Here is a 24,591-nt window from a genome sequence, read left to right as displayed (position 1 = left end):
TGTAATAGATCTTAATTTTGATTATTTTTAGTGTAACCTGAGGCATGTTGTACTACAAACTCGTTACCACCCAAGGCCCAGGTTGACACAGGTCTTCATTTGCATATACAGTAGGGTTACGTTTTCCCATGGGAGGTCCATTATTGAGAAATATAGCCCATATTTTAGTTACCATTAACATATACAGTATAAAACTATAACACACAGCTGGATCTTTCAGAGATGTTCATTAAAATGTAACCTGAAGTAAAATGGCTCTCCCATGGCAGCATTTATAACTCATCGTCACTGTCGGGTGGAAACCTCATACCGGTATGTCTAAATAAAAAAGAGCCAAAATAGCACACATACAAGCTCATAGCGCGTCACAATGCGACGTGTATATATTAAGTTAAAATATAGGTTTCTACCCGACAGCAACGGTTATGCAAATAGCACGAGTCTGCATCAACCCTGCAGAATATCGTCTCTGTCGGGTGCACCACACTTTGAGTTGTGGATCTGATATTGTGTTGGTTTTGTGACGCTGTTGTGTGATCAAGTAGGGCGTTCATTTACTATAACACAAAAAGTTTAAATATGGAGATAAGGTTCCCCCCCCCCCCCCCCCCCCGACAGCAATAACCTCTTCAGCTAGGAGTCACCTGGAGAACTAGGAGCTAGAACTGACTTGTGTCCTCAAAAATAAGAAATGTTTATCCCTGTGCCACTGTGACATTACAGAAAAGTGACAAACTGCATTTAAATTGACAAAAAATAAAAATAGGAAACCATTCAAATTCATATTGCAAAGAAACCACATTTATTGTCTTCACTATGTACTCAAAAAAATATAATGTATCGTCACAGTTTTTATAAATCATTCAGCATGTTATTATATACAGTAATATTCACAATTTTGGTTTCAGAAGGTTTTTAACCAATGAGCTATATAAAAAAAGGTTTTAAATGAAAAGAAAAGAAGAAAAAAAAGAAAACACTAGCTTCATGTTAGGCGATTTTACAAAATGAAAGAAATTAAACATCTTAATTGCATCTACAGCCCGGACAGCTAGGGTAGTGATCTGGGCACCTAGCAGTTGCGACTCCCAATCCCTACGACCTATATATGCTGCGTTGCACTCACCTTCTCTCTAGCCCCATTTCCTGTCAAGTCTACTGTAAACTATTAATCAATAAGGCAAAAGCCAAAAAAAATCTTACAAATGTGTGAACATTGAATACATCTACAAATACTGGTCTGTTACCATAATTAACCACTTACGCCCAATACACTATCATATGCCAAATAGCAAAAAATAGACAAATCTACAAGCTCACAAGTAGTCACGATTTCAACTATTTTTGAAATTCATGTAGTTTAGTGAATATCTGGGTGCAGTGACCCTGCCAATGTCACCATAAGGCCTACAGACCTATAGCCTGGCATGGCCAGATTAATATCACTATATATTAGTCTGGGATAAAAGAAAATGCCTCTGGTGATAACCCCACCCCCATATTTGCATACTGGGTCCTGATTAGTGCCCCGCAACTTTGAGGGCAGTGAAATCCAATCACAACCACGCTAGCTGCACTGCCAGATTTGAAAATAAATAACATTTGCAGAGGCTCAGTGAAATCCCTTCATGAGTCATTTCATGCTCTGCACGCACAGTACCATGATGAAAGGTAGTGTAATATAACAAGAAAAGATTAACAGCGCAATGGCAGAGATAACTAAAGCTACTGTACAGTCCTGTCTAATGAATAAAACATAATTTTAACAATTGTATCAACTGTATCAATGCAATATATTTGGCAATATGTGCAGTAGTTGGAGGTGGGTCTCCCTACTCTTCCAGTGAGATTTTACTGGTTGACAATGTTATTTGAAGCAAATGACGATATTGATGTGCACATGATGTGCCATTATCTTTACTGCAACTCTCAGACATCATTATTACCATTCTACGTCAGCAGAGGGCGACAACGGATGTAAAACCTACATATTATAGGCCAGGCATAGCAGTGGCAATCATTTGTGGTTCCACTAAAAAAAAAAGGGGTTTTAATTTTTCACATAAAGATTACCAAAATTTATTTTAGGCTTTGAATCAAGCCATGCATGGCCATAAAGCATTTGATTCTGTGCTATATATTTAAAAAATACTAAATTAACATTAGTTTAGTGGTTTTCTTTTCTTCTTCTTCATAGAATCAATGCTTTTATGGTCATAATTCACCAGGACGCTGGATGACATGATTCTATCTAGGCCATAACATATACTGTATAATTTTAAATGGCCACCTCTGCTATGCCCTGGCCTATATAGCCAAACTCCATGACAGACTCGATAAGATTCATTTGAACCACTGTCCAGAATGAAGCATTAGCAGTTAGTAAAGCTAATTAAAAACATTATTAGTCATACTTCAAATGTTGACTGCCACCCAGTCTGTGTCAGGAAAAGAAAATAGCTACTGAAGCTGAAGCTAACAAATTATTTTCTTTTTCTTTTTACCATTCTTATTTGTTAATCAAGGGAGCAAAATCATTCATAACAAAACTGGTGTAATAAATGTTTCACAGCACCGTCAAAGAATCAGAAAATGTATCTTTTAAATGCCCTCATAAAGCCTTACAGTGCAGTTAAGTAGTACCAACCTCAAGTACCTTTAAACCCTGAATTAACCCATGTGGTTATTACTTTGCGACACATTCATTATCGCGCTGATTATTCAGAAGCCAAAATCAGGGAATGCTACACAACACATGCAAGTTTCCTTCCGTTTAGGGTGAGCCCATCGTGTCTTTTTAATAAAGAAGACACTGGAGCAATCGGATGATTGGAGCTTTTTTCTTTAACCCATTAAAACCTGGAATGCATCTGTCCGTTTTGATTTTAGCTAATATAGCAACATACGTTTTCCAGTTAAATCTGTGGTTTGGTTTAATACCATGCAAGCTCGCAGGGCGTCACTTCGTGGCACGCTGCGAGCTTGTACATCTGCTATCTTTGAACATTTTTAACAAATCTTGGAACATGTTTGAGAAAACGTTGAATAATTTACTTTTTTCTCCCCCTCTTCTGCGGCGATATATAATTTTGGGGGTCCTCCTTACTCCTTGGCACAAAAAGGTTAGGCCTCAGGTCTTAATACGGAACAGGGTTCAAGGCAAAAAGGATGTTTCGATGATTACATCTTCATCAGGTCATCCGTATTGCTGCACCAGTGACTTCTTCATTCAGCTACCAGTGGTTTTTCAGCCCATTATTTATTTGGCATTTGAGCCACGGACCACCATTTGATGAGATTTAGCCTCTCAGACCCAAAACTTAGAATATTTTGCTGTCAGATAAGATTTTGTCTGTCGTTGATGTTGGTACCATAGGAGAGATAACAGGCAAACTTTGATCAAAATAACAAATTATTTTACATTCTCTAACTGTTTAGACTTCTTGTAAATTAAGTGATACAGATGTTTAACAATAATTTAACTCTTGAGAGCATAAAATGAAAAAAAAAAATGGATCTGTAAGGGTACATTTGGTTTCATTTTACGCTCTCCAGAGTTAAAGATCTATAAGGGTCCATTTGGTTACCAACATCCTTTAGCTGGTGGTCCCCGGGCCCGGACCACTGATAGAAAACCACTGAGCTATACTGTATGTGTCTGCCCCTGAGATACACCGGACCAGCCTGATTTAGTAGGCTCGAGGCCGCGGTGGAACCTCCCTTTATTGGTTTATCTGGATCTCCTGCTGTTGTAGAGGACCTTGCGCTGGCTCAGCTCCTCCAGAACCCGGGCCCTGAACTGTGTCCAGTCCTCGTCCTGGTACTGCTGGAGGCCCAGGGCCACGTGGAGCTCCGGAGAGTCACTCCGCAGGAAGGGGTTGTACTTCTTCTCCTCCCCAATGGTGGACGGACTCTATTAAAAAAGTAGGGGTGAAACGAACAAATGGATTTAATTGATTATTTTAAAATATATATACATACACATGTCGTTGTTTGGGCAGAAAACTCATAGCCATAATTTAACTGTGTTTCTTTTGTAAATTAACGCCCTACTTGATCATACTACAGTGTCACACAAAAGCATCAAACGTAGCAGATAACCTATTCAAATGTTTTCACATCCATTTGTTGATATACAAAATATAAGATTGAACAAATAAGCAATTGGTCGATTCACTTGTTTACAGGGTGTACTGTACAGTCAGTATTTGTAGCAAACAACAGGGTCGTGGACTCCTGGCAAATGAAACACACAGCTTTATTCTCTCCATTCCCTCGCTGCACACATCTGTGTGTTACTGCCAACATCCACAGTTAGGCCGCGGGGAGTGTTTGTTAGACAACCATATGCCTCATCCAGTACACGTGGAGTCACCAGTCGCTGCCGACAGTGAGGAGTTTCCCCCGGGAGAATGAAAGGCATGCAGAGGTTTACCACTGCTGCCGGCCGGCCTCCCACTACTCCACCGACAGGAATTTGACCCAGTGAGTTCTTGTTTTATCTCTACACCACCCATATTTGAACCACTTAAAATCTCTGCACTTCAGTTGGTCCTGGTGTCGCCCAAGGGTCCATAATAAATTACTTGTTCCCCTTCTTTTTTACCCGATCTACAAGTTATAGTTAACTAAAACTAATGGAAACTAGAATTGGAAATAAGATCAAAACAAAAACATAAGGCTTTACAAAACCATACTGTAACTATCTGAAACGGTATTGTGTGTTTACAAAATAGGCCCTTCGGGCTTGGCCCCTAAAGAACTGGAACACTCTCGTCTCATGTGCTGGAGTTCTTACATTCATGGTAACATTACAGGGTGTTGTCTCTTCGGTCTCTGAAATTATCTGGGCAGACATGAGTCTGTGAGCAGTTCAGGGGGTTTAAAATGGAAGGGATTTTAATATGTAACAACTAACCCCTAAGCACCAAACAAAGCCAATCAAGGGTGATTCAATCAATGATTCTAAATATTTTCAAAATTTTTAAAGTGACGTGCTGTGAGCTTGCAAATCTGCTATTTTTGAGAAACTCTGTTCTAAACCATTGTTCAGGGGGTCCCCAGCTAAGTGATAGTTTGGAACCAAATGGACCCTTATGGGTCTGTAACTCTGAGAGTGGAACCAAATGTACATTTCTACACTCTCAGGGTTAAATTAACCTTGATTTTACGATATAAATTGGGGGTCCCAGAGATAGAAATGCCATTAAATGGGGGTCCGTAGCCTAATGCTTGTCAAACTGGTGGTCTTTTATTTTAATTTAACGGGTTGAGAATCACTGCTAGAAAAGAATCTTCTCTTATGGGGGTCCCTGGCATATCCTTTCAAATGGGGGTCCGCGGGCTAATATGTGTCAATTTGGGCGTCCTTGACATGAAAAAGTTTGGGAACCACTGCTCTATATAGCAAATCTAAAATGACACAGATGCTTCCCCGGTTTTAATAGGTTAAGTAATACTTCTATGTGCTATCCTCTGGATTTTTATTTCCTCATGAGTCATGGGATATTGCCTGAATCATAAAATAAAGTTAATCCTTCACATTACCAGATATTCTGTAGTCATGTGTAGTCAGAAAGATCAGAGATTCTTCATCTAACTGATTACACCTGGAAATCGGAACTATAAATTCAATGCAGGGGCTACAACAACAGAGAGAAGCAGCACTAAACAAGCCTCCGCCTTGGGGCTTCAAAAACAATCCTGATACCGTCCCAATATTTAGGCCTGCCCTAGAGATATTCTTTGAACATTTCTGCAGGCAGAAATCTCCTCCGATCGTCCAAATGTGAGACTAGGTATCTGTGCTGAATATCAATACCGACTAAGGCTGTGGTGATTCACAGACAGCAGCACTGAGGGATTCATTCTGACTACAGTGCAGACACACTGTGGACCTGTGATAAGCCGTTTCTTCACCAGGTGTTGTTAGCCAATGTGAAAAGCCTTTTGGGACAACAAGTTGTTGCTAACAAGGACAGAAGATTCTTCTCAGTACCGTGCACAGCTTCTGGCCCCGCTGCTGCGTGACCCACTGGTATTTGTTCTCCCTGGCAGCGTTACGTGGCTCCACCTCGCCAGCAAACAGCAGATTATCCTCAGCATACTCGTGGCCTGTGGACAGTGTTGGGGAGTTCCAGATATGCGCGCGCACACACACACACACACACACACACACACACACACACACACACACACACACACACACACACACACACACACACACACACACACACACACACACACACACACACACACACACACACACACACACACACACACACACACACACACACACACACACACACACACACACACACACACACACACACACACACCAATGAATTAATTAATTAACCATTTATGTTCCAATGTTGTAATAATCCACCGGGCGGAGACACTGGTTGAGCGATGTTTTTACGGAACAGCGCCTTCCACGTTGCAGAGACGAATAGCGTGCAGTTTACCGGTAACTCAATGTATGATGTTGTCCTCAGGCCTGTGGAGCAGTAGTGAGTTGGCACTGTGATGGCGAAGATTAACACCCCGAGCGGCATAAACAGAGTTCTCCGTCCTATAAAATAGTAACGCCCAGCGCTCAGGACGGAGATTAATAAAAGGACAGGGATTTATTGATGTCAAAACCGATCGCATCGCTCCACAGGCTGGGAGTGTCTGTTACGCAACATTCAATGTTATTTCCGGTTGGGACGTCATCGAAAATGTCTCCCCCCATTTTAGCCGATCAGATCGAAAATCTTAAAATGTGAATAACTCTTGATCTAAATCATTCCGTCCAATTCTGAGCAAAGATTATGTTTTAGACGGCCCATCGCGGTCCCGTCGCTAGTCGCGTTAGAATTAATCATACCTCCCGTTTGGCTACATCAAGCTACTTCAGCTACATCCGGGATAGCGCCTTGTGCGTCGCTAAATGTGCTCTAGGTGTTAAAAAGATGAGGAAATAAGTGTTTTACATTTTGGCCAAAGAGTGCATTTTATACGTGTGGTCGGGGGCTCACTAGGGAAAGTAGGCTTTCAACTCCACGAAACCGTCTTTGTATTGGTGAGTAGTGTCTAGTGAAAGTGTTTTTATTTTTGCAACAGTCGATAGGATGTGCACTCTGTGATGTGTGCAGGAAGTGAGTTACACCCCCGCCACACAAATACACACATCACTCACCACGTCCAATCTCTAACACACACAAAACTTAGGAAGACACCCCTACCCGGCCACAGTAGTGTGTCATCACTCAACGCTCCAACGCTGTCTAGAGATGACAGCATCGTTGGGGAAGAACCCTCAAACATCCTGCCTGGAAACACAAGAGCTTGATGGGAAAGTCACAACAACACACAAGCTAGGGCTGCAACTATCCATTATTTTCTTAGGGTCAGGGATTATTCTAACTATGACTTTTCCGATTCATTGAATAATTGAGAAGCAAGGAATGGATTATCCACTTTAGTCCTAGTTTATACTTTGTCACACAACGGTGTGTGTGTTCTACTAAGCTCGATCTCGATATCCCAATGTTTAACACGACAGTATTAAACCAAAATGAGTTGAATCGTTTTCACAATTTTTGTACACCACCATTGTGCCATTGTGCAACAAAGTGGTTACTCAGACTAATACATTTAGTTGATTATAATAAATAAAAATATATTGTGAAATATTTTTGTGACACAAAACCTGATTATTTGGTTATTGGTCCTAAATATGGTTTTGGATATCATTTGGGTAAATTGCCCCCCAGGCAGCCCTGCTCACCGCATCCCGACAGGAACACCATGTCTCCAGAGAACAGGCTGCAGGGCCCTCCGAGGGCCCGTCCGTCCAGGAGGTAGATCATGTGGCCCACCGTATGTCCAGGAGTGAACAGAGCCTTGAAGTGCATGTGGCCAACAGTGACCGTGTCCTTGTGTGAGAGGGGACTGGGTGACAGGAGGGGGGGTTCAGTTAGCCCTGTCACAATTACTACATAATCGCCTAATTATTTGAGATAATCATAATCATCACAATCGTTTCCATGTTGGAAAAATGTTCATGCATTTCCAAACATGAAATAGCAGATCTACAAGCTCACGTGTCACATTGTAAGATCACGTGTCACGATGCAACACAATGTGAACTTGTAGATGTGCTTAGCTATTTTCAGTTATTAAAGTTTATTAAAGTTATCAAATGCTATAGCTAATCTACAAGCTCACAGCGCTGTTGTCCCAAACATGTATGGATGGCCCAGTTGGCCCCATGTATTCTAGACTAGCACCACCATTAAGTCAGAATTTCCACTACTGTACATGCACAAAAATATCTCAATATCTACTGGGAAGACTGCCAATGAATATGAAACTTGCTGAGCGCATTCACGCAGAATGATATGATTGCTATCTTGCTAACTGCTGGACCATTGTCACATTTATTGTGCACACACTGCAGTAGGGCTATCTTAGTACCCCCACAAAAATATTATTTATTTGCATAATGATGCATGTCTACGGGGTTTGGATCAGGCTGAAACCACATGACATTGAAGCCACACTCTTCCTGGCTGTTCCGATTATTATGTTTAATTTTCATAATGGTACTTTATTTAATTTCACTGTGGTGTTGTTGACATTTTGTACAGATCCTTGAAATTAAAATATGTTTATCCAATGTTGTTGTTTTTGACCCCACTCAGTGTGGTCATGGGTTCATAGTGTGGTTGGGTGTAGCAGCTAGCAGGGCTTTTATACTTCATGTGGTTTGGATCAGGCCTATCAGCACAACACCCTGGGGTTTGTTCATAGTTAAGACATGTGACTGTGGAAAAATGAACTGAGCATATATTATCGCCTCTGTTGGGTGGAATTGTAAACCTCATATGTCCAAAACTGTTACTTTTCAGCATTCAAATTCAAAAGCAGCAAAAGTATCACATCTATAAGCTTGGACCGCACCACTTTGTGCCATCTTTTGAGCTTGTGGATCTGCAACTTTTCTTCAAGTTAGTAGATCCAAAACGTTAGAATATGGAGATAAGCTGTTTCTGCCCAACAGCATCGATATACCATGACAGAGCTGATCACAACGCTACACTAGCCGTGATGTTATCCATGAATAGCCTTTTTCCCCAGTGAGAAACAGTATCAGAGAAGAGTGTCAGTGACTGTTAATCTATGGAATACTTTTTCGATTAATACAAAAATAATTAAGAAGCACTCGGATAACAATGATGAAATCCATGTAGATTAACCGATTAACTGTTGCACCCCTACTGATATATCTTTGCTGTAGGGCTGAAACCTCTTAGACCGATATTCTAACGTTCTGTGTTTTTTCGTAAATGAATGCCCTACTTCGTCACGCAAAAGTATCAAACGTAGCAGATCCACAAGCTCAAAGCACCGCGTTTTGAGCTTGTGGATCTGCTATTTAAACTTGTGAAAAGTAACCGTTTGCTGAAAAGTAACTGTTTTGGATAGATGACAGAGACGATATAGTACGTATTTCATAGTGTGCACGGCAGCCTGGGACTTACTGTGTAAGGCCAGGGATGTTATCAGTTGCATTTCCATAAACCGGGCATGAACTATGGAGCTTTTTCAGCCCTTTGTTTCCCCCACTGTGGTCCCTAAGAGAATATGGAAAATTTTACCATGACACAAAATATGAGCCATTATCAGTTGTGTGTGAAAGGCAAGGCAAGGCAAGGCAGTTTTATTTGTATAACACATTCCAATAACAAGTAAATTCAATGTGCTTTACACAAAACATTAAGCAGAAAAATGTATACAATTTATAAAAGATTACAGTGCAGAAGAGAAAGAAAATGTAAATAAATAACTCAATCAAAGGCGGAAAACAGAAAGGCCTTTAATTTTAAAATAAGTAAGAGTGGCAGCAGATCTGTAGTTTTCTGGAAGTTTGTGCCAGATATGTGGTGCATAAAAAACTAAAGCTGCTGCAGACCTTTCCCAGATGACCCGATAGATCTGCTTTCATCTTTATACAGTACATGCATCCATCTACTAATGCATGCATGCCAATGCGTGCACATTGCCACATTTCTGTCATATTTCACATAATTGCCCTCGAGTCCCCCCTCCTCCAGGCCCTCCTATTACCCACCCACCCACCCTTATCGCTTGCGTGTTCACCGTGGAATTTGCTAATAGCCCTGAACGTTCTTTACATTAACCCTGGCATCCCTGTTTTAGTCATGTCATTCAGGCGAAATTTCGCAGAGTCTTGGCCTATACACAACATAATAATTTATACTAAATCATATCGCAGTAAGTGGGTACAGCGTGCAGACTGCACAGTATCATACTAGAAGATGTAGATAGATTCACTCACCAGTGTTTGTGTGTACAGAGGATTGCTTCTAACGCCACCCCCTCTTCCTCGAGGACTGCCTGCAGGGTTACAGAGGTTTGTTTAATCCTTGGCATCTACAGCAGTAACACTGTGGCCTCCTGTGATCAGAAGCTTATTAAAATCAACAGCTTTGAGCGTCAACGGTTGATTCATGTATGCAGTAATGGAGAAGAGAAAAAAATGAAGTGAAACATCTCATTTACAGTATACACTTTTTTTAATGTGAACTGGCTCCCCTTCACTTTACACTAACAAACATTAAAAGATTACACTTTTCTAGAATAGAATAGAGAAGGTATTTTTATTTTAACAATATAAAAAGATAGTCACCTGTACTCTTTGAGGATCTGCAGGATCTACCACCACTGCCACGCTAGAGGCCATGTCAATCACAAGATAGCTGTAGTTATCAGACAGTACTGGGATGGGAATTATTTTAATTCCTGCGGAATAAAAAAATTAATTAGAGAAGCTACGATGGGATTCCAACAGACCAGTTCAGTTTATGCACGCCACCGAGACTGAATTGGTCAGCACCAAGACTAAATGTAAAATAAGAGCGTTATTAACATGCAATACTTTTTTTTTTATATATACTTTTCGTTTTCACTGTTGCTACACTTAAAAGATAACAATGCCCTAACTTGATTATACTACAGCACCACACAAAAACCTGAAAAGTAACAGTTTTAGAGTAGACACATCACCTGACAGAGAGTCTGTCAGGTGACAGTAGTCTGCTGCTGTTCATGTTGTATCTTGCGATATATTTTGCAGTGTATACAAACTATAAGTTGTCAATTATGTCTAGTTTTAGTAGTAGTAGTTTTAGTTAGAAATGTACAATTTTTTGTTTCATTTTTATTATTTATTTGTGTTAAACTTTTTAACTTTTCCAAGGAATGACCCACTGTTTATAGAATATATAGGCCCTTGCCCTGGCTAGACCAACGCATTCTACTGAACAGAGAGACCAGAAGGGGTTGGGTTGTGCACCTGATGGGATTGTGAAGTGCTGGCTATTGTTGACTGAGATAGTGGGCTGTGGCCATAGTAAATTAGTGTGGATTCAACCACCAAGACACAACAGAGGGGCCTCTAATAGCATTAGAGCTTTTTAAAAAAGTGGCATTAGTGTGGCAAAGAGATTTGTGTCCTGTCCTCTCCCGTTAGCCATAATCTGCTATGACATACTATTAGTGGCTATGTATAGCCAGAAATAATTATATTAATGCAACCTCTTTGTCTCCCTTCAGACCACATGTCAGAGGAAACTGGGAAACATATTGAAAAATACAGTATTTTTATACAGTGCATCCGGGAAGTATTCACACTCAAAATTGATTAAATTCGTTTTTTTTCCTCATCAATCTACACACAATACCCCATAATGATGAAGTGAAAAAAGTTTTCAAATATTTTGTTGGAGGTCCTGAACGCTCTGGAGCAGGTTTTCATCCAGGATGTTTCTGTACACTGGTCCATTCATCTTTCCCTCTATCCTGACAAGTCTCCCAGTTCCTGCCATTGAAAAACATCCCCACAGAATGATGCTGCCACCACCATGCTTCACCGTAGGGATGGTATTTGCTAGGTGATGAGTGTTGCCTGCAGACCATACACACACTTTTTACTCCTGCCCAAAATACTTTTTTGATACTCTCTCCGCAGTCTTTGGCTTTCCTGTGTCTCTGTGTCCCTAGTTGCTATTTTCGGTGTGTCTCCTGTGGCGTGCAGAATGATTCAGTAGGTGCCAGGCAGATTTAGTTGCCTTCGCCTTCCTCATAGCGAGGCGTCACATTTTGCTTCACTTAGCCCCCCTGCCACGACATCCTGGCTAAAAGACCTATCATCCACCTAGAAAAAATGTAATTCTCAACTAGAGGCTCATTGAATAACTTCTCTAGAACCTGGGACCCTTTTCTTGTACAGTATATATTAATTATTTAACTGCAATTGATTAATAATCCTTCTCTCTTCTTTCTTTTCCTTTATATGGTAACTTTTTGCCTACAAGTTTCTTTCCTAATAATTTTTTGTAAGTCTTGTTTATTATTGTATATTTATTTTCTATGTATATGTATATTCTATTCTCCCCACAGGGCTAGTGGGTGGGTGGGTGGGTATGTGTTAATGTTGGTTTTGTTTTGTCATGTTTGTTGTTTTTTGTGTACTATGTTCCTTGTATGTCTTAAAATGGAAAAAACCCAATAAAACATTATGTAAAAAAAAAAAGAAAAATACAGTATTAAATAAAACCATCCTTGACCTTGACCATGGATACCTGGGCACTGTCCCGTCTCCAACTGGTCCAAAATGTGGCGGCCAGTGACCGGTACCAGGAATAGAGACCATATCACCCCTGTCCTGGCCTCTCTCCAGTCTCCACTAGCTACCATGCAGTAGGTTCATCAGAATCAGAGAAGATCTAAATGGGCCCATTGACCTCTAATCCTGACCTCTAATCCTCCCCACACCACTAGGTCCCGACTCCCGATAACGAGACAGGGGGTCAGGGGTGACCGTGCCTTTGCTGTCGCAGGCCTAAACTATGGAACAGCATTCTCTTACGCTGTTAGGTCTGCCCCCTCTGTTCAGTCTTTTAAATCCAGGCTAAAAACTCTTCACAAGCCTTTGAATCCCCCTGACGACTGAATTTGCACTATCCTACTATGTTTATGTTAAGAAGAGCTTGTTTTTCTGCTTTTAATGTTTTTCTACTGTTTGACTATGACTGCATGTTGTTTTATTATTGATTGTTCTGTTTTGATGATTATCCCCTGTAAAGCACTTTGGTACAATTTAACTCTAACCCTAGATATATGCATTTGATTTTGATTTGATGTTCTGTAAACAGCAGTGCTTGCACAGTGCTAAATGTTAATACAATGTAACAATTGTTACATTGTTATAGTGGAACCACAATGGTACAGTGGTTCCATACAATACCATACCAGTGGTGGAAGTACCCAAGTACATTTACTCAAGTGTTGTACCTAACTACAATTTTGAGGTATTTTTCACTTTACTGGCATACCTACCGGTAATTCCAGTTCTCCATACTTTTACTTCCACTACCTCTCAGAGGAAAATATTGTACATTTACTCCACTATAACTATTTGAAAACTTTAGTGACTACTTACTTTGTAGATTTTTGATTATTATTACAAAACCACTTCAGACCGTTATATACGGTTTGGCAATTTGAAAATAGCTGATCTACAAGCCCTACATCTGCTATTTTCAAAGGATTTTAATACAGTTTATACACTTGACAACTTGCATAGCCTACAGTACCATTCAGCTCTGTGCACTGGGTTCTGGAGTGTCCGGATGGAAACTGCTCGCGGGCTTTCCTCATCTGCATCTTGTAGTACATGTACCCCAGTCTGGTCCGCGTGTACAGCATGTACCTAGTGGGAACATTACAACAGTAGTGTTTATCAATGTGGACCCCCCCGGCCCCCTTCCCAGCCACAAGGGATCCTTGAGGTGGAGTGGAACCCAGGGGGTCCCCAGCTAAATTATTGTAAATATAACTTGAAATGGACTCTACAGCTCTGACCAAATGGACCAGTGGCAAGACTCTACAGTCTACACTAACTGGGTTAGTAGTAGTACTATGTATCCATTGTGTATGTTATTGTTATTGCCTGTACATTGCAGTATGGGTGATGCTAGGCTAATGCATATACCGGTATGTCAACAACATCAACACAGACATTCCTGCAGTGCGACAGACATTCTCTACTCTACTAACTCACGCGATTCTGAACAGCGGTGAGTCGGTGCGCGCCATGGTGCTGCTGCTGTTGTTCTTCCACCACAGCCAGCGGGCAGCAGCTCGTCTGGAGCAGCAGCGGCGGTACAAGAAGCACACACAGCCCAGGGATGAGAGGACTACCACCAGCAGCACACTGACTGGAGACCAGTCATTCAGCGCCATGGTGGAGTGGGCGGCCTCCCAGTCACGTGTGTTCACTGCCGGGTTTAGAGTGACGACGTGTACGCACGCGTTCTTTCTTTTTTTGGGGGCAAGCAACAAAAGCACAGGTGTATTTCAGTTATTGTGCAAATGTGCACCTCAATGGACAGTAGACCTACCACAGTCCACATGTTGTTATCCATTTAGCATCGTACCACTGTAGCCTATTTGCAAATTATTGAAAAAAATAATGATTTTAAGTTGAACGTTATCTAAAATTACTCTTCAACTAACTCGTATGCGCAAAATGACTATCCACAGGTCATGCCATTAGGCCAGGCCTACCTATCAATAAAGCCATTAATGTATCCATGATTCACATAAAAAAGTTACATATCCTCAATATTATTATTATTATTATTATTATTATTATTATTTAATAATAATAATAATAATAATAATAATAATAATAATAATAATAATAATAATATTATTATTATTATTATTATTATATCATCATTATCATTATGAGCGTACTTTATTTGTTCTCACAAATCAGAAAATTACAATCACATCAGTATCTTAAAATCCTTACTTTCTTAACTGTCTGTAATCTATCTCTGGCATTGTTTAGCCACAACAACCATATTAGACTGGTCTACAGTACATAAACCACAAGCGTCAATCAATGTAATATTATACTATAGTGACACCACATTTCTACCTCATATTGGCTGCTGGCATGTGTGCTGTGTTTTATGTGTAATGTGTGAAGTGAATGACTTTGAAGTCTGAACTGGAGTAAGTTAATCATTCAGTGACCTCTAGTGGTAGTAAGTGGTAGTATCACATCCTACATGCCCACAGAGAACTTTAAACGGTGTATTCGTGCAAAATTCGTTATTTTATTCAGACTTATGCAGATTTAACACAACATGGTGCGACTGCGACCGTCCTGTCATACACACAAGAACGATGCAAGGAAAAACAAGCTAAGGGCAGGCTAAACTTTGATTTTTCTTAAAAATAATAAAGATAATAATAATAACAAAACAAACCAAAAAAGAAATGTGCACTCAAACTCTAAATATAGTGTACATTAGAAGCCGTCTCAAAATACATAAGATCAAATTAATGAACTAACTTTCTTCTTCTGCGACGCATTGGCAGTGTGAGTTTCACAGAGCATATCTCATTACCAACATGCCATCCTCTTGCGGTGGCTGATCATCAGCAAACCTCCAAGGACACTAGCGGTCTCTCACACACTGACAGGACCAAAGGCACAATTATCTCATCTCTACTAATTCTATAACATCAAGGTAAGCATTCCCCCCCTGTTATTATTATTTTAAAGTATGCTACATTATCAGGAAATATGCCTATAGGCTATATACTGACTGTACTAGGTTAATTTGTTTGTGTCACTGTTTTCTTTGGCTTCAGCATTAATATTTTAGAATGCATTATTGTACCTTTTCCTCCGAGGTGGTGGAAAGCCTGGTGAGGGGAGGTTAATTGTTACCTAGGGATGGCACTGAAAACAGGCTTTCCATATAGCCTACTGACTGTAGACTACTGTAGAAGGATACCAAACAACTCGCCCCTTTACCAACTCTTCCCCGCGAAAAGTGTTAATTTAGTTAACAGTTAATTTAGTATCTATCCCTCCCTCTCCCTGCTGAAATCTGAAATTATCATGTAGGCTATACAAATTTATTTGATTGTATATTAGTCGATCTCTGTACTTACTCTGAGCAAGAAAGAATAACATGAGACAGAGAGGTGAGTGCTTTCTTTCAGTGCTGTGTAAACAATCCACTTAGTTTTATTAAACACATTTCTTCCATGTAGCCCATGTTTTGTAATATAATTGCATCATCATGCTAGTAGGCTATTATGTCCATGGATATACAGAGTGACAACTGTTATAAATTAATATAACAATACCTTTTATATAATCACCAACGTAAATTATGCTTGTTATTTACAGCTAGAAACATCCTACTCACCTACTGGATATACAGGTACTGTTATTTACAGTACCTTAGCTTGGATAGAGTGGAGTCTGTGCACCAACAGTAGGCCTATGTGGTTAAAGCTATTGCTGGGTGGAATTGGAACAATATCGCTAGTTGACAGCCAGGAGTTTAGAACTTTTGAGACCATGATATAGTTAGGCTACTTAAGTTATGATATGGGTAAAAATGATGACCCAGAAGACATAATATGGTTCATAGAGTGAGGAGAAAAAGCAATCACAAGTTCACTTGTTTAACATTATATGACATGCGGACTCACTCTGATGTAGTTGTCCATCACTCATCCCCTCTTAAAGGTGATCCACTGTATCATCATGTCCAAAATAGATTCCCCTCCAGCCTACGAGGAGGCTCTGCAGGCTCCCAAGTATGGGAACTACCCACCACAGTATGGGTACGACGTACCACCACCGCCGGCCTATAGCCCTGACCCTGGCATTTACCCCGTCAGCCAGCAGCCTGGCTACCCAGGCCAGGCAGCCAACTATCCCCCGGGGGCTGGCCTGATGAGGGCAGGGCCTGGCTACCCTCCATCTGGGATGCCCACCATACCGACTCTGTCTGCTGGAGTGCCCAATTCATTCTCAGGTTGTTGTGAGCCACAATAACACAGGATTTGAAACACAGACATCCAAATAACAACATATTAGGATTTTTCAATGGCTAAAGCGGAAGTAGCCTATCTAAACCCCCTGCTTGTTCTACAGGAGACATGGATGATTTTCTGAGTGCCCAGTGGGAGAGCACATCTGTTCGACACGCCTTCATCAGAAAAGTAAGTAAGAGTGTTTGTACTTTTGACAGTCATTCAAAGCAAGAAGTTATGTTGTTTTATTTCCTCTCTTTTAATCTATGGGCAGGTTTACTTGATTTTGACCGCTCAGCTTCTCGTCACTGTGTCAATTGTTGCTGTCTTTACATTTGTGTAAGTATAGTGTCTCAGACATATCCCTTATTAATTGTGTATAACATGGTTTGATGACACAGGTTTGTAAATAGTAAATCCTCAAGTGTTAAAGCTCGATAAATCACTGCATGCTATTATATGGGTTGGTGGTTCCCCATCTCTCTAGCTCTTTACCAAAAAACATACATTTTCAGGTGGGTTGCAAATATCATCCAATCAGGGAGAGAACCACACAAAGATAATGTATCATGTTCCAGTTCCAAACCTTTTCTTCCCTAGCATTTCTTTATCATCATTTCATATTTCACTTGCTTATCCTGTATCCTGTATGAGTTCTTTCTTTCTCCCGACTGGATGAAATTGCTATCCTGACATGAAAATGTTTGCTAAAGCTTTTATTTAGTTTTTCTAATTGAATGAATACTTTATTAACAGTCTGCAAAAGGAGTAGTGCTATAACTATATACAAGGATGCTGAAAGGATAACAAAAAGCCCAGAGGGTTTAATTAATAATAATAAATAATAAAACTTTATTTGCATAGCACCTTTCATGACATGAAATGCAGCTCAAAGTGCTTTACAGAGCAATGGAGAAAAAAGAAAAGAAAAGCAAGGCATAAACATTAAAAAACATGCAGTAATGCAATACAGTGAGGACATGAATAACAAAAAATAAAAGATCAATTAAAAGCAAGGGTGTAGAAGTGGGTCTTGAGCTGTGCTTAAAAAATGTCTATACAGAGGCTGCCTGTCGAAGGTACAGTGGGAGTTTGTTCCATGCCGTCGGCCCGTAGAAGCAAAAAGCTGCTAATTGTTTCCATTGTGCTCCTACGTATATGTATTCAAGTCCTGGAGAGATGGGGAGAGAGACCCCTGTCACTCAATGTCAAATGATTTATGGGAATATAGCTGTTTAACACTTACCGTATTTTAATTTGAGAAAACACACACGCACGCACGCACGCACGCACGCACGCACGCACGCACGCACGCACGCACGCACACACACACACACACACACACACACACACACACACACACACACACACCTTTTAATTTTGCTGTGCTGTGTACTTGTTCCATTGTGGTGCATTTTCTTTGTATGTTTCCAGTGGTGAAGTGAGATTCTTTGTCATTGAAAACCCTGGCATCTATTGGGCATCATTGTGAGTATATAGATAGGATGTGTCCTTTTTCAGATAAGGCTCTTATAATCAGATGTACTTGTGCTCATCCCCTGACGGTATAATGAATGCTACCTTTCTATCCCCCTATAGTGTGGTTTATTTTGTTGTTTACCTCGTTCTCATCTGCTGCAAAGAGCCACGGTAACCATGGCAACGCTCCACACAGTATAACTATAACCATTATGATTGATGACTCTTATGATTAAACAATACACATGATTTGTTCTTCTTATTGATTAGATGTATGTATTAGATCCCCATTAGCTTGGTGCACATGACATCAGCTACTCTTCCTGAGGTCTCACACATGTCTTCTTGGTTTATTAGGAGACGCTTTCCATGGAATCTGATCCTGCTGTCAATTTTTGTGAGTATGTTCACTGTCATATATTTTTTGAGGACCTCTCCTATATTCAGCTATAGGCCTAGTGTAGATTTTTGTCAAACATGGCAAACATTAAATGCCATTGACAATGAATGGAGAATTTAGGTCATAATGTAGACACGCAAATCGGCTATTTTCCCCTAACACAAACATTAAATGCCATTGACAATGAATGGAGAATTTACGTCATATTTGGCTGAGCAAATCAGCATGTAACGTCATGATGTACGATGATAAGAGCGCCCCTCACTTGACCCAGAAGACACACAGGGGTGTGATTTCTTAAACACGTCCAACCCTACTGTATATCGAGCATGTCCTCATAGATAGAAATTTCTCCCAAATCTCCAGACATTTCCAAAGATGTCAAAAAAGTTTCCCCCCAAAATGTCAACCTGGTGTCCCTATTTTATAAACGTTTTAAAATAAACAAAATCAATATAAAAAATAGCAGCTCTACAAGCTCACAACGCTTTGTGATGCCACAAGGTGAGTTGGTGAGTAGGTGAGTAGAGGTGAGTTTATTTAACAAAATATAAAATAGGGTTAAAACTGACTTTGCCAGTTAGTTTCACATATTTCATGCATTTACTGAATATAAGTATCCTACTGCAGGTCATTGTTGTGTTGTTTTGTTTTAGTTCATAATTTATTAGTAGTCCAGTTGCAGTCTTCATTCACCATCTCCTATTGTCTCTTGTAGACTCTTGCAATGTCTTACATGACCGGAACAATAGCAAGGTTTGTTCTAAATTGTGACTACAAAGAAACCCATGTTGATACTGATAATGACGTGGACACAGTTTCTCATTTTCAACCTTATTCTGTGTTTTTTCACAGCTACTATGAAACAACAGCAGTGTTTCTTGCAATCGGAATAACAGCAATAGTGTGTATAGCTGTGACGATCTTCTGCTTCCAAACCAAGGTACGGAGGATGTAAATTGTGTCTGTGGTGTGGCCTCTCTGAAGCTTCAGTAGCCTGTGGCTGGTGAGAGGGCGTCTTTGTTCGGTGTGTAAAATAACTCCTTTGTCTCGGATTACAACGGGGCACAGTGGCCTTTAAATATTCATTGCTTTTTCAGGGTAAGATGTATGTTATGTGGATCCACCTTCCAAATCTGATGTAACTGGAAATGTATGTTACAGTGTTTCAGCGTATAATATCGAATCATGTTATTCATTGCAGTCTTCCTATTCCCCCGTCCATTTCCATTTCGTATGGCCTTGAGCCATTGAGCATGTTATTTGTGACCTACTCCACAGTGCCCTCTAATGACTACGCTTGTAATCACAGGTGGACTTTACCTCCTGCTCAGGCCTTCTGTGCATTCTCTCCGTTCTGCTCCTGGTCCTCGGCATCATCACGGCCGTCGTCCTCTCCTTCCAATATGTGAGGACACTTTTTTTTTAATTTTACAGTCAAATAATACAGTAGTAAGTCATACTTATTTATACGCCATGGCTCTGCAGGAGACCACAGATTTAGTAACTCTGAGGACCTGACCACTTGGGGGTCATAGACGCCCTGTTGAAGACCCTGCTCTATAGCAATGGTTATTATGATCAGAACATAGAGCTTATATCCTGGTGTCCTTTTGTTTGGCAATTTTTTTAATAGCAAAACTAGCAGATCTGCGAGCATTGTGAGCTTACATACTGTACATACATTTTCACTATTATACTACAAAGTATGTATAGTTTTTAACATACTGTAGTGTACTCCCTTTAAAATGTCCCCTGCCCTCCCTTGATTGCTTTAAGGCAGGGGTCTTCAATGTTTTTCAGGCCAAGGACCCCTTAGAGGCACCCCCAACTTTATTAGCTTCAATAGACTTGTTTGACAGCACCATCATCAGTGTTGGATTGATATTAAAGTGTATTTTCAGACATTTAACCACTTAACCAATATCTGATCTATCACTCTGTACTTAGTCTGCTCTTTATTTGAGGGGCAGAGCCATCTAATAGAAGAGTTACGATATTGAGGGGGCAGACACCGAGCGCTCGAGCGCTGTTCATGCAGCCTGAACTGAGACAAGCTGGAGTTGGAAATACATTGTTTCCGATTGTAACGAGGGCGGCGCAAATAAGAGCTATTTTAAGCATGTGTGCAACATGACAGCTGTTTTAAAGTATTGTACAGTGACAACTAAAGTCTCTTTAATGTTTATGTAATGTTGTACTATTACTACAAAACAATCTAAAATAAAGGGATCTAAGATCATTAAAGCTGGGCTGTTGCCTGAGTCCAATGCATTTTTGCCTACTTCCTGTCCAGGACGTGTCCCAGTTGGTTGTCCCCATTCTCAATAGAAGTCTATGGAGAAGAGCTTGGACTGGCCCCATGAAGTGAACACAGTTTGCGTAACTCTGTCTATATAAGGCTCTGCCCCCCTCTGGCTTTACGGGATAGTGTGAACACAAACATTGGATGATGATTGGCTGATCACCCCTTATTGAATTCACCAAAAGTGATTGGCCGAATGACATTTGTGATGATTCGATTGGCTGAGCACGGAATGTGATGTATAATAAGAGCACCCCTCTCTTCAAACAAGTGTGATTTTTCCTTCTACACCAAACCTGTTAGCGAAATATAGTGTGAGGCGCTGTGAGCTTGTAGTTATATATAGGATCAAGTGGTTAATGTTACAGAAAATATCACACAAAGATTTGGCGACCCCCCCTGTAGTTACTCCGAGAACCCCCTAGGGGTCCCAGACTCCCTGTTGAAGACCCCGTATCAAAGCAGCCCTGTTGGGGACTAAGCTATTTGATTTCCCTTTACAGAGACTTCTTATCTGTCACTCCACAGGTCCCCTGGCTTCACATGCTCTACGCTGCCATTGGAGCCATCATTTACACCCTGGTGAGTCACTTCACGGTTCCACACGAGACACATTTTTTCAATTAGGAAGCAAGTGGAGAGCTGTCATGGTTCCTTCCTTTTGACCGATTGTATTGGTCGTATTCTATGTAGAGTAAAATAAAAAATATTTAAGGTATTTTCTTTTAGTTGTAGAGGGCAAGTATAATGTTTTAAGGCATATTTGTCTTTATTAGCCAGGGATCCTTTTAAGGCAAGTTGCCCCTTGCCAATATGGCAGCAGGTTGACCTACGATCCCAGTGGCCAATGCAGCATCGGCTTATATTATGTCTGCCTTTAACGGACCACTCCATATATTTTCAACCTACCTACAGTACAGTAGGCTATCCATCATATAGTTGGTCCTCACTAATGCTCATTATAACATTCCGCCATTAGTCTACTCGCCGTCTCATTGGTGGGCTGTACATTTTTCATAAACCAGTGACGCCATTGGTAGCCAGGTTTGATCATTTCAAAACCCGTATTTTACCTTTTTAATAGGATGCAAGAACAATGGCTTTTATAGATGATGGTTCACTTCAAGGGAAAAGGCTCGATTAACTCAGGTAGTCTTTTAAAGTTTCAAGCGTGGCCTGGGTGCAGATTCAAAGAGAACATACTGTATAGATGTCAATCATCCGGTTTCTGAACTGTTCGCAGCCCACAAATGAGACCCAGAGTGAGCAGACCGAAAATGTGCCATCTTTATGTTCATTAGTGAGGACCAATTGAAGGTTGAAAACAGATGAAGTGCTCCCTTTACTATATCAGATCAAACATTAGGTTTAAAGTTTCTTTGGTTCATTTAAGTGTTAAATAGCCCTATATGATGATAGTACTCATTGCTATAGTGTCTCCAGCTCTTTATTAAACAGAAAATGCATTTTCTGGTTGGAATCAGGGTAGAGACCTACCTAGGATAGACAGACGGGCTGCTGAGGCTGGTAGACAGGTTTCAAAGGCTGCTGGGGCTGGTAGACGGGCTTCAGACAAACTTGGAACTGGAACAGATTGGCTGAAACTTTGTTACCTACCTGAAAATGTATGTAAAGTTTATTAAGGAGCTCGAGACAGGGAGATCCCGCAAATCCATGTTGTCATTTCTTCTCTTCCCGTTATAGTTTTTAGCGTACAACACCCAACTCCTCATTGGGAACCGTGAGTTGGCCATCAGTCCAGAGGAGTACATCTTCGGTGCCCTCTCCCTTTACATCGACATTGTCCAGATCTTCCTGTTCATCTTGCAAATCAGCGGAGGCGCCACTGATTAAAGCAGTGGTTCTTCTCAACCTGTGGTGGGTCCCCACATGATTGTTTGGGGGGTCCCCAGATGACAGTAGTGTGACAATTTCAATACTAAGACCATTAGCCTACTGCGTCAAAAGTAATCAACAGACTATCTACAAGCTCGCAACACTTGTAGATCGGCTATTTTCACAATATTAATTTATACTCCATCGCACCACAAACTGTTTGAAGATCAGTTCTTCACAACGTCATACTACAGAGTATAAATTAGGCATTCAAAGCACAATTATTAGTCACACATCTCTTTAGGCCTTACATTGTGATACTCAATAATGGAATGACTGGTACCAATTAGTCTCAAGCAAGATTCTTTAATCTGACTTCAAACTCTTTAAATCCATCCGGATTAAAGCATGCCTAAATTGTAATGATATGATCTGTCAGTATTGAAAAATCTATATGCTATTTTCTCATGTGTCATTAACACTTTGATTGGGATAGTGATTGTTTTGTTCTTTCCTTTTTTCAAGTGAGTTCAGTATTACCATGGATTTATTGGTTGTAAATGCCATTGTATGATTGAATCTTATCAAATCAATAATAAATTACCCCTTTATTCCGGGTAAAAGGCCTTCCGGTGGTAATTCATGTGTCATTGTAATATAGTCATCTGTTAATGATTAATGTTTGAGAACTCCTGCAATCACGGTTACCAATTTAGAGTTGAGGTTAGAAAACACATCAGATGTCACATATTAAAGAGAAGGGGAAAAGGCATTGGAAAACGTGTGATTCAAGTCCTTTTTTATTGACTTTTAGCCCACCAATTAACTTAGAAAACATCTCTAATTATAATACCTGTGTATTAGCGTGAGACCACAAACAGTATTTCTAACTCTGTAGTAGCAGTAGCAGTGCTTGGACGTTGTGTATCAAAGTTACGTCGTTTTAATCCCCATATAAAAGTGCTAAAACAAACAAAGGATTTATCGATCGGGAGATGGGTTATTGTGTGTGTAAATCACTTGCCCCGTTTCTAAACATGGGCGTAAAACCACCTATTCCTTTTTAATCACATAAACCCCAGCATCTGTATTGTGGGGAAAGCTTTGGCTGAAAATAGCAGATCGACAAGCTCACATCGCGTTGCGTTGCAACATGTTGTGAGCAGGTCAATCAGCTATTTTCCCCACAATAACAGAACATTCAAAATATACTAGCATACAGCCCTGAGGGACTCCGCTCAAACATGTGGGGTGTACGTGGTCAATGCCTTGTTGTCATACGGGCGCACAAACCACCATAATTCGCCCTATTGTTTATGATTCCCTAACGTTTAATCATAGTGGCACTTCATAGGGTGGCACTAACTCCAATACCTGCTCTTCAGGATTGTGGGTTTTAGAAAATTAGTGTCCAGACGCTAGTATCTGTGATCCATCCAGTGATGGTCAGGGTCTCCGTTGGGGTCAGGTGGTCAGTGGAGGAGCGGTGCAGTAGGTAGGGGGCTTGTTCAAGGGGTCAGACGTTTGGGGTCACGTGGGAACATGGAGGTCTGGCGGACGTTGTGAAGGCCAAGGTACAACATGCAGACTCTCTCCAGGCCTGCAGGGGAGGAGAAGGAGTAAGGGTGTAAGAGGGTGTTATCAATCC

At 40.6% G+C, this 24,591-nt stretch overlaps 3 protein-coding genes across 3 annotated transcripts in view; 1 reads left to right on the top strand and 2 right to left on the bottom strand.

Moving 5' to 3' along the window:
* Positions 1–779: 779 nt before the first annotated feature.
* Positions 780–14,323, bottom strand: pnkd (PNKD metallo-beta-lactamase domain containing). Its single transcript, XM_080786690.1, has 9 exons — positions 14,135–14,323; positions 13,668–13,783; positions 10,700–10,812; positions 10,349–10,407; positions 9,531–9,623; positions 7,775–7,938; positions 7,230–7,316; positions 5,999–6,114; positions 780–3,913 (listed from the first exon to the last, which is right to left on the bottom strand). The coding sequence occupies exons 1-9, from the start codon at positions 14,314–14,316 to the stop codon at positions 3,731–3,733; spliced, it is 1,113 nt and encodes a 370-aa protein (XP_080642816.1). The 5' UTR covers positions 14,317–14,323; the 3' UTR covers positions 780–3,730.
* A 2,328-nt stretch (positions 14,324–16,651) lies between these two features.
* On the top strand, positions 16,652–22,961 carry LOC308330864 (protein lifeguard 3-like; the record flags this gene model as incomplete). Its single annotated transcript, XM_080785938.1, has 11 exons — positions 16,652–16,925; positions 17,045–17,112; positions 17,198–17,262; positions 18,358–18,411; positions 18,523–18,573; positions 18,760–18,799; positions 19,521–19,558; positions 19,658–19,745; positions 20,115–20,210; positions 21,636–21,689; positions 22,812–22,961. The coding sequence occupies 11 exons, from the start codon at positions 16,652–16,654 to the stop codon at positions 22,959–22,961; spliced, it is 978 nt and encodes a 325-aa protein (XP_080642064.1).
* Positions 22,962–23,725: 764 nt separating this feature from the next.
* Positions 23,726–24,591, bottom strand: part of dars1 (aspartyl-tRNA synthetase 1) — a 32,429-nt gene continuing 31,563 nt past the window's right edge. The window contains exon 18 of the mRNA XM_080786121.1: positions 23,726–24,543. Coding sequence (XP_080642247.1) covers positions 24,452–24,543 — 92 coding nt within the window. The 3' untranslated portion in view covers positions 23,726–24,451. The remainder of the gene's footprint in view (positions 24,544–24,591) is intronic.

Source organism: Protomyctophum bolini (genome assembly GCF_963924005.1).
Source record: "Protomyctophum bolini genome assembly, chromosome: 16".
In the NCBI taxonomy this organism is placed as follows: Eukaryota; Metazoa; Chordata; class Actinopteri; order Myctophiformes; family Myctophidae; genus Protomyctophum; species Protomyctophum bolini.
The sequence above is the reverse complement of the archived record's forward strand: the minus strand, read 5'-3'. Positions and strand labels throughout refer to the sequence as shown.